Genomic DNA, 15,191 nt, shown 5'->3' with positions numbered 1-15,191 from the left:
TCAAGTAGGGGTTCAAGAATGGCCTCAGAAGAACTCCATATTGGCCACACTCGTTGCCTACCTTTCACTTCATCATATGTTTATAGGCTTCTCCTGAATGTAAGCACATACTTTGCAACCCCAGAACTGGACGAATACGGTGTATGAGTCACAAACGATTGAAGCCTACCACGGTGGAAGGCCACGAAAGAGTGTTCAAAGCACTCTCCGCTTATCAACTTAATAATGGTTTGGTTGAGGGTTTTAGGTCTCATCACATATCAATATACATTTTAATCTCTATTAAAACAATTTTGGTCCTATTACAACTATTGGTCCATATGATTGTTTTAGTTGTACATAATACTCCCACTATACTTTTAAAACGGTTTTTAAAGCAAGAGTATATGTTACTACTAACATAAGGTTTGCATTCATTTGATGGACTATATAGTTGCCTTAGGGCCTTAGGATGACTATGAACCTTTGTTTAGATTCAACACGAGCCTTGTGTTGAATCTCGGTCTAGGGATGGAGATTGATTTTAGTTACGCGTTTAATCACATTAAGGCGTGTTGTCTTAGGGGCGTTGGACCCAATTACTTCATTTTCATGCATATCATATAAAACAAGAAAGAAATACTTCAAAGTAAAGGATGAGCTTATGCTCATTACAACATTTGCATAAAACAAATTACCTTAAAGTAAAGAAGGACTTATGCCCTTTTACAACATTTGATCAAATCAAATTACAACCAAAATCTAATCTACACATTCCCATGGTTCAAACAAATTTGAAACGCCTTTCACATAGCTCAATTATATTAGGCTTAGGTTCATAATCATCCTTTAATTAATTAACGCTTTAACTAATTAATTGAATGCAACATTTTCATTTGGTTTTTGTATCCATAAAATTGATTTAAGTGGAGCTAAACAAAATGAAAATCCAATTCTCATTTAAAGAGACAAAACAATTTTGTTCTCATCCTATTTGGGCCATCATGCAATAACCACAACTTTTTGGGCCATATTGCGAAAACATAAACTTTTGGGGTCACTTTGTAAAAACACAAAAGTCACTACTTCATGTAAATACAACTAGAACCCAAAATTTAAATAAATTCAAAACTTCATTAAAGGAGCAAAACAATTTGTCCTTTAGCGTTTTTAGGCCTTAACGTCAAAACGTAAACTTTCGGGTCAAAGTACAAATACACAAAAGTATCAAAACTTTATGTAATTGCATAAAAGCCCCAAAAATACCCTATTTTATTAGGGTGGCCGGTTTTTAGGGATAAAAAGGAGTGGTGGGTGTTTTGATTTATTAGTTTTGTCAAAAAAACAATCAAGTAGTGCTTTCACCTTTCATAAAAATAATATATGTTTTGATGATTGATATTTCTTTCATCATTTATACAAATATTTAACACTTTAAATACTTTCATAAAAAATAATATATGTTTTGATGATTGATGTTTCCATCATCATTTATACAAATATTTAACACTTTAAATACATGATAAATCATTTGAAAAACATATATCATAAACTTTATGAAATAAATCAAAACTTTGAATCAAAACACAAACCTTTGTGTTCTTGGCAAGAACATCAAGAACATATAAAGAACATCCATGAAAACCCATAAGAGCTCCATGAATGTTTTCATGCAATAAAACTCAAATTTTTATCATTCAAAATGAGGCTAACATCCTAGGGTACTTAGGGGTTCCAAAAGTCACCTTAAAACATTTTTAACAAGACAAACATGAACCCAAAAAATCACCCTTTGGATTTGGCCGAAAATCCCTAAAATCATGGCACCAAATTTTAGCTCCAATATTCATCCTCATATGAACTACATCTACAACATTTGAGATGGCAAATTTTCAAACAAAATTTACATTCAAAGAAGCAAGAATAAAGCTTGTAACAATTACAACTTTTAAATCATAAACTTATGAACTACAAAACCCAAAAGGATTCACCAACTACTAGACCTAGGCTCTGATACCACTTGAAGGATTTATTTTGAAAAACATGTTCATTTGAGCAACATCATATGGCATGCAATTAACAATTAAAGGCGGAATCATGCTTGCATGTACTCAAAAACAAAACATTACCATGAAATTCAAAGCCTAGTAGATTGGTGAACCATTAATCAACTCAAAACAAAGTGAGTTGAAATTATTACCTTTGTAGATTCCTCTTTGCATAAGCAAAGGCTAATCACCCAAAGAGATAGGGCCTTCATTCCTTGCTTCTTAGATCCATGGATTTGGATGGAAAATTAGGTTTCTCCAAGTTCCCAAAATAGGGAACCTCTAAGTCTCTTCACCAAGGTTTGATTGTAGAAGAAATGAGTGACCTTGGAGTAGTAGGATTGCTAGATGTACCCTCCAAGGTGTTGGCCTCTTTAGAGAGAAAATGGAGAGACAATTCTCACCAATTTTCCCCCAAAATAAACCCTTAATCACTTAATGAATATTTGGCTATAAAATCATTTATATAGTCACTTCTTTAAGTGACCTAAACAACCAAAACCCTAATTCATTTCATCATGGCCGGCCATTTAGGGGATTTTGGGCTTTTGGGCTTTAATGAATCTTCATTCATTAAATTGTCATACAACTTAAGTTAATGGGCTTGACGTTCGAAGCCCATTGGGCCTTAAGGTCCAAAACTATCCCGAAGTCTTTAACGAACTTATTCGTTTGATTAATTAACATATTAATTAATCCTTGCCATAAATAAATGATTAAATCATTTAATCATTCTTACTCATTTCCGTTTAATCTCCAATCTCTACCTTTTACGGTGTGCGATCCATTAGGTTCCTTTTAGCGAGGTAGTGGGCGATTAAAACCATTTTACATCGATTGTGAATTGAAACTATTTTCAATTCTCCCTTTAGTGATTACACACGTTTAGGGCTTCCACAAACCATGAGTGACACCTAGCAGCATATCATGGTTACCCAAGCTAATCAGAAGAGGTGGAGAACCTATTCAGTTCGGGATTACAAATGCAATACGGTCCTTCTCTAATCTAATACTCTTGACCACATTGTTTGGTATGATAGTTTATTTACTCATGTCTACTATCCAATGTAAATCGTTTGCTTATATAATTTCCTTGAATGTGATTTGGAACGCATTCCCTAATCTCATTCATACTCTGGCCAGATATTCCAAATCATATCATAGAGTATTCTCCCTCAACTGTTTGAAGGTTAGAGATCCCTTGTTGCGCATTCACTTGTCTCCATAGCTAAGTGGCTTAACCCCAACGATGCCGTGGACACCCCGAGGGGGTGACTTTGACATAATCAAAGATCAAGGACTTAACCACAAGACAACTGTGATGCCTCAGGTCAAAGGACTACTTTGCATTATCCCAACCATGAGTTCTTATGTGACATGGAATATGAGAACTCTTCGTTGATCACATTCAGTGTACTCATTCTCTATTGAGCACCTACGTACTTGTCTTGATGTCAGACACACCAATGACTCGAGACTAATCACTCTCCCTGAGAGAAGACATAGTACGTACCGATCTTTACGGACTGTCAATGCCCAATTGACAATCCTATGATCAGGAACATTTAGGATGTGTCTACGAAAGAATGGTCTCATGAATCTAACTTCATTAGATTACATTCTCCCAATCACATATTCCTTGGACTTTATCGTTTAAGCATATAACATTTATATGAAACGGCTCAAACAATAATCTTTGCCCTTTATATGTAAAACTAGATTAGTTTAACATGTGAAATGTCCGTAAAGTATCATCATATGATTGGCTTTAGGGCACATTTCCAACATTTTGGGCTTGATCTTGAAGAATGGTGATTAACGGATCTTCAAGGGCTTTTGGGCTTGATCTTGAAGAATGATGAACGATGGTGCTTTCTTCAAGGGCCGTCGGGGCTTGATCTTGGAAGAACGATGAACGAAGAACGAAGAACACTTTCTTCAAGGGCCGTCGGGGCTTGATCTTGAATTGGTGGATGATTGTTGATCCAAAGGGCCGTTGGGGCTTGATCTTGGAAGAACGATGAACGAGGAATGAAGAACGCTTTCTTCAAGGGCCGTCGGGGCTTGATCTTGAAGGTGGATGATTGTTGATCCAAGGGTCGTCGAGGCTTGATCTTGGAAGAACGATGAACGAAGAACGAAGAACACTTTCTTGATTCTTCGGGAACCTGGATGCTTGAGAGCTTCGGAGTTTCAGAGCTTCAGAGCTTCAAGGTGTAATATGAATTGGTTCCCCCCTAAATGAATGAAATGGGCTTGTATTTATAGAAATTTCCAAGGCCTAATTTTGAATATAATATTCCAGATGAAATAAGTCGTTTCTGCCAGGTGTTGACACGTGTCCTATTTGATGACTTTTCCAACTCATTTCAATTTTCGTTGAGTCACACGCTACGTGTAAAATTTATGTAATACATGAGCGTTGACACTTTGATTTATCGGTCAATATTTACTTACCGAAATTTCGATGTCTACAGAAACCAAATAAAAGAGTACTCAAATGAAGATAAAATAAAATAAAACACACTCCCCATGAAAAATATGATTTTAACATCAACTAAAAGATCTTTAGGCACGCATAGGCATAGCGCCCGTAATAATAAAACGACATTTTGCATGCGCAGATGTGTGAGGAAAAGCTAGTATTTCATATTGAATTTTTTTATCCCATTCATAGAGCTTCGGAATATACATGAATGAAAATCTTCATTCCGATTTCCTACAGTTACATGCATGATTGATCTCTCATTGATGCTAAACCACCTAATTATTCTGACCACACACTAAGAATAATTTTCCCAACACCATGGTATTTCCTGGTTCGCATGTTAATTAAGTTTAGAGCATCAAAACATGGCTCCTCAAACTCCATGATTGTTTTGAAGCATTTGTAGCCAAATTATATAATGCTGTTTTTGAGCTGCACAGTGATGAAATATACAAATATATAGAATTAATCTTCACGATCATCATAGTTTATTGATTTTGTCCTTTAATGTTTTGACCTAATAAGTTGTCCGTCATCTACAGGTGTATATCTCGGTCATCTACAATATCTCGATCGGAATAGAGAGATGATATAAGATATGAACAATCATATAACATAACAAATGTTTTGAAATTTATTTTGTTTTGATATAAAAGTTGGGAAACAAGAGCATATAATATAAAAATAAAAATAAAGGCCAATGAGCTATATCTCAAGTGGCACTGTGGCACCACAAAGAAAAATAACAATTCTGCTAGCTTACAACCATATATAAATATAAATATATGGTTTTATTCCTACTAATTAAGTCCTCTTGTAGGACAAGGATTAATTAATTCCATCATATTACGTCTGCCAGTGATAATATTTCAAATCCTGTAATTCATCAAGATCATGCAAATATATCCCATCATCCTTAACCTTCCAAGTGCACTCCTGGAAACCACATGACTCGAGAAACGACTTGTCGCAATTGAAGAAGCGATAGTTGCCGCCATGACTCTTGGATTTGGAGTACTCCCAGCTTAACTTGCACCAGTACTCAGTTAAGACACATTTGTCATTGTGGAAACGTACGGTGAAACGATCACCGCTGCTGATCCAATGGCTACCCAAGTCTCCTCCGCCATTGGATTTGCAATGGACCTTCAAAATGGTGGCGGTGCCACTCAACTCGTTTCGAATTTGCACAAGGTAGTTGCCAGAATGAGGACCAACAGGGGCAGCGGAGGACGGAGAAGACATAACAAATGTTGAGATTGCAAGTAACAAGTAAATGGTGTGGCTTAAGAAGGCTCTCATCATGGTTTGGAAATTGGGATTCCTAGTTCAGAATGTGAATATGCATATTCTTCTCAGAAGCTTTTTTTATAGGCACATATACATTAATGGTTAAGACTTAATGAGTGTGGCAGGTGGAGATGAATTGGGGTTTAATTAGAGAATTTGATTAGGTCAATTGGGTTTGGCAGCATGGTTTATTATGAAGTGCTGAAATTGTCGAATTAGTAAATAAGGCATCAAAAGAATAGTGAAAGAGAGGAATGAGTAGGTAACAGTTGTAACATAATATTAATAGAGAAACATTTTTGCTCACCATCATAAACTATGATGTATGCTCAACATACACCTCATCATCTGTCAAGCATCCTTTTATCTAATTTTAATGAATTTTAGTATCAAATCTTCATTTTCAACAGAAGTTACATGGTTGCAATAACACAGGCCCTCAACTATATACATCAGATCACTGTACATGGATCCCATGTATACTTCTGTTGATATTCTTTGTGCGGAAAATTATATAAAGTATATTCCATCATTTGTGCAAGGAAGGTCTACACAGGAAATTCTGGGATCTTTTAACTTGGGAATGGCGTGGCATTGAGACTGCTTACATAGCTTAGGTAAAACATCTTAAAAAAAGCGATATTGTTCGCAGTTCAACCTAAGACACTTTTGCATTCATCCGTTTTCATTCACTAGTAACATTGTTCTTGTTTTGGTTATATTGCTTTAACAGTTCCAAATTATCGTTCTTGGATTCACAATGGATACTAATATGCACAACTACAATGGAACATAAGGCGTTTAGTTTGAATTAATATAACTTCTCACTTTTCTCCTTAGACTACGAGTTTTATCCTACTTTGGTTTTATCATAGCCAGGTTTTGTGAGGTTTGCTACTTATGCATTTATCTGTTTATTTATTAGACTCGCATTCGCTCATTGTGCCGACTAGACGAGATAACTTCATCAACTATTTTTACATCATTATATAAAGACCTGATGCATTATTTACTTGAGTATTTACACACTCAAGGGGAGTAATGCAATCATAATTCTATTAGAAGTGTGATTGTGTAAATTATAGTAAGATTATGTGTAGGAGATTCTACAATATCTTTTAGATAGTTACCTAGTGTAAATGTATTACTTGGAGAACAAGGATTTTCTCTCTCCCTTATTAGTACATAAATAAAAGTACAAGAAATGAAAAATATCACACACAAAAATCTTCAAGCCCTTCTCTTCTCTGTTTGTCTGGCATTGAGCCTTTACCTCTCTTTTTCCTTAGTAAATTAGGCCAACAACAGAAAATCATTAGTTCTCACTAATTTTATGAAAATTTGAGAAGTAATGAATTAATTACATTTAATGGATGGCAGAAAGTTTATTCGAAATTTTAAGAAAATAGTAAAATAGTGACATGTCATGTTTTAAATGCAAATATGTTGATGTGTAGAGAGTCAAAAGATTTTGATTCAAAATTTAAAATCAAATAAGTTTTCACGATATTAGTAGCTACGGATTGCATTCCAATTTCTCCAAATATAAATGTAGTATATATGAATGTGTTTATGTTAGAAAATCTGGTTCAAAATCTCTAATTTTCTGGCTTAAAATAACCATTAATTAATCCTGAAAAATATAAGATAATTAATCAAGATGGTTAAAAAAATGGAATTTTAACGAAAAGCTCCTGGTACCGTTAATTTTAACGAAAAACCACATTTTTACACTAAAAAGTCAATCATGATACTATTCATTTTACCCTTTATTTTGTCTTTATCGTTAAAACTCAAAGTTTTCAAAACCATTTTCATTAGTTTTCCTTAAAAATAATCTCATTCATTGAAATTTTTTTGTCGAAATTTCTTTCACCGAGTAGAAAATTCAGCATAAGCCCTTCTCTTCTCTGTTTGTCTGCCGCCGACCCTCTACCTCTCTTTTTCCTCAGTAAAATAAGTTAACCACAGAAAGTGATTTGTTCTCACTAATCTTATGAAAATATGAGAAGTAATGAATTAATTAGCTATGTTAAGAATTTGACATGTATACTCTAAAAAACAAATCATCAGATGCATATATAGGTACTATAATCAGTAAATGTAATACATGTACTCTTCACATAATTTCTTGAGCTCTCTTCTTTTGAATCAGAATGCAGAGGAATTTGACAACTAAATTCCTTTACACCATGCATAGAGCATAACTACGGAAAGTACAAATAAAAACATTTGTAACAGATTTATTGTTGCGAGAATGGAGAAAAATACATATCAGAAATTCCAAATGTTTGGTTTGATAATCATAAGCTTCACCTTCTACCACCCCGGCTCCCATTTGTGAATCAACTCATCACGTTTTTCAGGAATAACTCGTATATAAAACCCATCATCCTTTGCAATCCAAAAGCATTCCTTATAGTTGCATCTGTAACGCAGCCAATTATGTTTACTCTCCTCCCAATACACATCGAACGCCGTATGCTCATGGTCCGTGCGCGTGTAACACCAATACAGCGTCGTCCCGAAGAAGTTCGGCTTGAAGCTCCAAGTGATCTCAGCCCCAGGTGCTATGGTACGGTTTCCGATATCGTCATTCTTGGACTGACAATGGGCGAACAATGTTTTTCCGGCTCCCAAGTTATTTACCACGTGTACATGCCATCTACCAGGACGAAGCTCCCAATTGTCTTCATGGAAATTTGCTAGGCATGGAGCACTTAGGGCTAGTGCTGCACACACAAAGAGAAACGCATGACGATTGAAATCATTCATTGTTTCGCAGATTATAGGTAATGTTGGACTCGTTTTCTTCTTGTATACATATACATATATATAAGCTATACATACTATTTATTTAAATTATAAACCATAGGATGTGATTATTGATGATTGAATTATTACTTAAAAGTTTGTTTAACGTGCTTATTTTGTATTGTTAACACATTATATGATTGACAAATATGGTATAAAAAGAAATTTACCTAGCATTTTCCTAAACTGGCGAAATTGTGGTCCATTAAATTATGGGTTTTTTCTACGTTTTTTCAGTTATGAAAAATCTTTACCTCTTTTCCGGCTTTGCACAATTTCAGAAAAGGGAGCAAATTAATTAGATTGCACTATGTGTTTTATTTTTGCACTTAATCCCATTTTATAGTTTTATTTTTATTTTTTATAGAAGCTTCATTATACTCATTAGAAAAGATTATTTTTAAATTAATTCCTTAAACTAAGATTAAAATTAAATTCATCCCTTAACCTATGTCCATGTTAGCATGCATATTCCACCTCATATTTTATTTGGTATGTTTATGATAACTTACTACCATATACTGCATAAGGACAACAACTATCATACATTGTATAAAGACAACCACTATTTGTTTCACAACAGAAACTTATTTACTCATAAAAAAATGGTTTACACACATTCATTTTACCACTAATTTATACATGCCATATTGGGTGAAAATGAAATAAGTACCAAAAAAAAAAATTGTTTTGTAAGAAAAAAAAAAATTATTTTGCTTGGTGCCAAAGTATATTTAATGCAAGAGTTCTATTATGTTGAAGCTAGGGGTAGGCATGGGTCTGACCCAAAATTGAAGATATCGGACCAGAATACACCTATTTGGTTATAAAAAGAGGTAGGGCAAGATGGATCGTATTAATTTAAAAATGGAACTGGATCTAATACGGCCATTTTTTAAACCAAACCTTATTGATTTTATCCATCTAATTTTGTATTTTAACACATTGAATATTAAATGTTCATTGAATTTTAATTCCATACATCATATGCCACATTGTATATCACAAAACGTAGTAAATGTTAATTACTCTTATAACATCTCACATCGTCCAGAGGAGTGGATCTTATAAGTCTTATATCTATATTCCCATCTATACCTAGCACGAGGCCTTTTGGGAGCTCACTGACTTCGGGTTCCATTGGAACTCTGAAGTTAAGCGAGTTCGCGTGAGAGCAATCCCAGGATGGGTGACCCATTGTGAAGTTTTCGTGTGAGTTCCTAGAAACAAAACCGTGAGGGCGTGGTCGGGGCCCAAAGCGGACAATATCGTACTACGGTGGAGTCGAACCCGGGTTGTGGTGGGGGCCCGGGCCGGGATGTGACAATTTGATATCAAAGCCAATCCCTGGCCGGAAGTGTGTTGACGAGGACGTAGGGCCCCTAAGGGGGGTGGATTGTAACATCCCACATCGTCCTAGCACGAGGCATTTTGGGAGCTCACTAGCTTCGGGTTCCATTAGAACTCCGAAGTTAATGAATAACATATTCCCCTTTTATCAATGAATATCGTACTTTCTTTAAAAAATATATATATAACTTGACATTTGACACTAAAGTCATATATGATTCCCAAATATGATTCCCAAATATGACTTTTAACTCTAAATATTTTTGGTGCGATATACATTTCACATAATTATTTGGTTGTCTGCTTTATTACATAATAATTAAGGGCAGTACTTTGCATCTTCCTTTATATGTGATGCATAGTTAACTATACATAGTGCAAATTAAAACATGCTCATGATTAATAAATTTAATCATGACGATTAAGCCTCAAAGTACTTAATTACCACCCTGGTTCCCATTTAAGCTGAAACTCGTCACGACTTTCAAGAATGACTCGTAGATAAATCCCATCATCTTTAGCAATCCAAAAGCACTCTTTATAGTTGCATCTGTAGCGAAGCCAACTGTGGTTACTCTCTGGCCAAAACACCTTAAAGGAAGCGTACTGGTGGTCGTTGTGCATGTCGCACCAGTACAACGTACTTCCAGAGAGGTTCTCTCTGAAACTCCAATTGAATTCATTCCCAGCTGAAATGTCTCGAATTCCGAGGTCATCATCTAGGGATTCACAATGAGCTACCAATGTTCTTGAAGCCCCCATTTGATTAACAACATGCAAAGTATATTTAAGCAGTGGAAACCCCTGTCGTTGGATTTCCCGAACATGGGTGGCTCAAAGCTAGTAATGCTGCAAACAGAGAGAAAACCACATAATGTGGTTTGAATTTGAAAGCAGTACTCATTGTGTTGCAGTGTTTGGCTACCTCATTTTCTTCTTCGTTTATATAGCCAAATTCTGGTATGAATCACTTGGAAGTTTGTACTATTCATTTAATTATTTAAGCAGTTACGTCCTCCTTTTGTGCGTTGGAAAACATGCATAGAAAAATAAGTTGTTGGCACTCTCATAAACTTCTTTGACTCCATTAAAGTTCGTATGGAAAATTTGGTTACAGTCTTTGGTTACTTGCTATTCGTCATTGTCTTTTCATTCAAGACCTATGTTAAACATGATACAACGTATTAAGGTTAAAATTAATATTTCTAAGAATGATTTTCTACAACTAGCATTCACAAGATTTATTTGTTTCCATCCAATTTAGGTTCTTCTTAAACACGAAATCGATACATTATAAGCTCTGATAGCATGAAAACATTCACCATGATGCATGATCTTCTAATTTATCTTTCCTTTATATATTGCCTTATATTGCATATATTGTTTAATATGTATATATATATATCATGTTCATCCATACACAATATTATGTTATGTTTTTTTTTTATTGGATATTGCTATGGTGAATTGTGTTAGTACAAAGAAAAGAAGAAAATTAAAGCAAAATTCGGTTTTTTTTTTCTTTTCAAGAAACTCACTGAGTCGCGGCTCAAAGCAACGCCAAGTTGCCAAGTCAGTGGAGCTAGCAGCTTCTGGCCCCAACACCCAGTGAAACGAAAACATTTCAGTCATCCCCTTCCTCTAGCCTGTGCACCTCGATGTAATCAAGAACCACCGTGCCTGAAGCCGTGTCTCATCACCAATTCCCGGTGATTGAACGATAGTGGTGACGCCATTAGTCGTCCACCATGGTCCATTAGAACAAATGTGTAGAAAATACTTTGTTACTTTATTCATCGTATAGGTTTACTACTAAATTCTAAAGATTACAGATCATATTCCTACCTAGGACTCCAAGAATATTACATTAAGATTTTGAGTAAGGATGACACCGCATAAATCAAGAAATGATCTAAATTTTGTAGTCATTTAGTACTATAGTCTAGTGATATATATTTTTTTCACTTATAATGAGAGGTCTTAAGTTCTTGTCGAATGTGAGTTTGAGCCAAATTATTTTGGCAGACCCATAATGTGGCTTAGCATGAGTTCCCAACCCCTTTAGTGTAAATATATTGTTGTATTAAAAAGAACTATGATGCCATTTAGAACTACAGTCTTTTAGTATTTCTTCACTTGTAAGTGAGAGATTTTATATTCGATTCTAGACGAATTCGAAACAAATTATTATGGCTAAACTCTTTATAAAATTATCTCACTCCACCACCACTTAGTATAATATATTATCAAATATATTAAAAAAATGTGATAAGGCAATGCATTTAAATTAGATAATTAAATAAACTTACCATTTATTCTCTCATATTAAATAATATTAATTATCTTTAATATCCCATTATTTTCTTAATTATCTCATTAAACTACCTGCACCCATAGAAAAAGAAAAAAGAATAATATGGACTGAAAAAAGATGGTTTGCTTAGGTTCTGAATATTTGATTTTTTTCTTTCTGAAAATTAATTAATGCATACATTAATCATGTTTGTCTCTCAACGTGGCTCATGAAGACTCATAAAATCGTTGATGAATTCAAGAGCTTGGGTCCTTATGCAAGTTCGGGAAAGGGTGAGTCCACCAACATTTGAGTGAGCCACCCAGTTGTTGCTCACGTGGGATAATTTTGAAAGGGGTTAAAGCCTGTACTAGACTTACATGGGTAAACAAAACGGAGGTGTATTCAATTGAGATTTTAAGGGATTTTAATTTTTTTAATAAATCGAGGGGTATTCAATCAGGATTTTAAGTGATTATTTGAAATTCAAGGTATATTCAATTAGAATTTTAAGATAATTGATTAAAATCCTTAGAAATCCGGGTGTATTCAATTAGAATTTTAGAGAAGTTTATAACATTTCAGGTATATTCAATTAGAAATTAATTTTAAAGAATTTGAGAAAGTTGAAGAATTAGAGGGAATTGGAGAGATTTTGTAGTGTATTTTAAGCATCCACAAATCTCACATCTTCCTATGAGATTTCGAGAGAATTGAATCAAAATTTTATATGGAATCTCTACAAATCAATTAAACTCCATAAAAATCTACAGATTTATAAATTCATTAAAGTCTCTCAAATTCTCAATTGACTAAAACCCCCAAAAACATACAATTTAAGCATGTGATGATGGTTCCAAGTGGTGAATTACTTTGATAAATAGAGTCTTTCTTTTTATTTTATTGTGTTTTGATTTTAAACTCGCATTACATGAATTTTAGAAAGATTAGAGTAAATTATCTGATCATTTGTAAGGAAAAAACGTACGCATCAAATAATGTTTTGTTGTACATATTACATTAAGTTTATTTTTTCGTTTTGAAAATTTTCATTTATTTAAAGTGGTCAAATACCCAGGGGATGATGATCCATCTAGTGGTGGATTGCATTAAGAAATAGGATCTTCTTCTTTAATTCACTGCATTTTGATTTGAAACCGCATCACTCTGACTTTTAGATAAATTAAAGTAAATTATCTTACCATTTGCAAAAACAAAACGTACACATCAGATAATTTTTTTTTGGGTCAAATACACATCCGATAATGTTTGATTGTACACATTATTTTAAGTTTTATTTTATTCATTTTGGAAATTTCATTAATTTTAATTGATCAAATACCGGGGAGGGAGAGAGACATCAGATTCAATTGCACTTACAAAAATTAAGATGTAATACAAAAACTATATAAACAAATAACAAAATAAAATATGTAACTATGCAAGAGATAACAACAAATCGAACAAGTAATGAGAAAATGTTTTATTATATCAACTTTGGGGAGCTTGAACAACCTCTCAACCATACATCAGATCACCATGGTTCCCATTTATACTTCTGAACATATTCTTTGTGCTTAATGATAAACAAGTATATTCCATCATCTGTTCCTCTCCACCTACAATCACTTTCTTCACACTCATCAGTTATTGCAGAGCTATATGCATCAAAACTTTTATGTCCTCCCGTCCACGACAGATTGCAAAAGAAAAGTGTAGTATCCCAAAAGTTCAACCTAAATTTCCATGAATATTCTTCATTCACTGAGACATCGTGACTTCCCAGATCGTCGTCCTTGGATTGACAATGGACATTAAGAGTCTCATTTGTCAACCCATTTATAACATGCACCCGCATCTTGTCGAAAATTGAATTTGAGACTTGGGTTTGGCACAGGCAGATAAGCAGGACAAGGAACAATAGGCATGGTTTCATTGTCCTCATATTGTTCTCTATACTTGGTTGCTGGGTTGAACATTTCTCGTTGTATAGGAGCTTAAATAGGCATTCATATTTCTTAGGCCTACGTGGGGATATCGACATTCCTTTTAGGGGTGTGCTATCCACACACAATTTTTAACTTCTCACACACCCCTTATTGATTTCTATCCCTTGATCTTCTTCAATTCATCCGATCCAAAGGCCGAAAATTAGAAAGGTGTGTGAGAAGTAAAAAGGGAAGTGTGGATATCACATCCTTTCCATTCAACTATTTACCACTAAACTGAAGGAAAAGGTTTACAATCTACATTCCCAAGTATTATATTATATTCATTGTTCGATTTCAATTTCTTACCACAAAAGAGAAGGAATTTTTTTTGCCTCTCTTCAGTTATGGAATTTTCTACCTCTTTTCCGGCTTTGCAAAATTTCAGAAACGAGAGAAAATTAATTAGATTCACTATGTGTTTATATTTAATGAATAAAAACTTATTATTTACTTCTTCGTCCAAATCCTTAAAGATTTCAGACTCCCATCTGTATGGGCCCGTTTGTTGGGCTGGGCGAAATTGGGCTTAGGAATATGATTGGGTTAGTAAGGACTTGTAAGAAAGAACTTGTAACTCGTGTATGAGAATATGTTGTATAACTCACTCTTATATTTTGACACAACAATGAACTTGTCTCAAGCTCATTTTAATTGGTCACAATGTATTCCATCTAGCCCACCAAACGAGGCCTATAAATTTTTATTTTGTAATTAATCCCACTTTATAATTTTTTAATAGAAAATTTCATTATAATACTTGTAAAAGATTATTTTTAGATTAAGATCTTAACTAAGATTAAAAATTAAATGTTATATTCTTTATGTTTAGGGTAGTGTTATTCACACACCTTTTTTTTACCACAACCTTGTTAATTTTTGTTTATTGATTTTCTTTAATTCATTCGATCCGATGGTTAGAAATTAAAAAAAGTGTGTGT

The 15,191-nt window shown here is 34.1% G+C and overlaps 3 protein-coding genes across 3 annotated transcripts; all 3 read right to left on the bottom strand.

Annotated features, from left to right (window-relative positions):
* Positions 1-5,361: 5,361 nt before the first annotated feature.
* On the bottom strand, positions 5,362-5,820 carry LOC126622771 (S-protein homolog 24-like). The gene has a single exon (XM_050291494.1). It carries the CDS (start codon positions 5,818-5,820, stop codon positions 5,362-5,364), a length of 459 nt encoding a protein of 152 aa, XP_050147451.1.
* Positions 5,821-8,124: 2,304 nt separating this feature from the next.
* Positions 8,125-8,580, bottom strand: LOC126622770 (S-protein homolog 1-like). The gene has a single exon (XM_050291493.1). It carries the CDS (start codon positions 8,578-8,580, stop codon positions 8,125-8,127), a length of 456 nt encoding a protein of 151 aa, XP_050147450.1.
* A 1,830-nt stretch (positions 8,581-10,410) lies between these two features.
* LOC126622769 (S-protein homolog 1-like) lies at positions 10,411-10,731 on the bottom strand. Its single transcript, XM_050291492.1, has one exon. The coding sequence runs from the start codon at positions 10,729-10,731 to the stop codon at positions 10,411-10,413; it is 321 nt and encodes a 106-aa protein (XP_050147449.1).
* Positions 10,732-15,191: the final 4,460 nt, after the last annotated feature.

Source organism: Malus sylvestris, chromosome 5, assembly GCF_916048215.2.
Source record: "Malus sylvestris chromosome 5, drMalSylv7.2, whole genome shotgun sequence".
Classification (NCBI taxonomy): Eukaryota; Viridiplantae; Streptophyta; class Magnoliopsida; order Rosales; family Rosaceae; genus Malus; species Malus sylvestris.
This window is presented reverse-complemented; position numbering and strand designations above follow the sequence as displayed.

Bases quoted from the DNA above. Each gene is read 5' to 3' on its own strand.
- LOC126622771 (XM_050291494.1), bottom strand. From the start codon at position 5,820: ATGATGAGAGCCTTCTTAAGCCACACCATTTACTTGTTACTTGCAATC.
- LOC126622770 (XM_050291493.1), bottom strand. From the start codon at position 8,580: ATGAATGATTTCAATCGTCATGCGTTTCTCTTTGTGTGTGCAGCACTA.
- LOC126622769 (XM_050291492.1), bottom strand. From the start codon at position 10,731: ATGGGGGCTTCAAGAACATTGGTAGCTCATTGTGAATCCCTAGATGAT.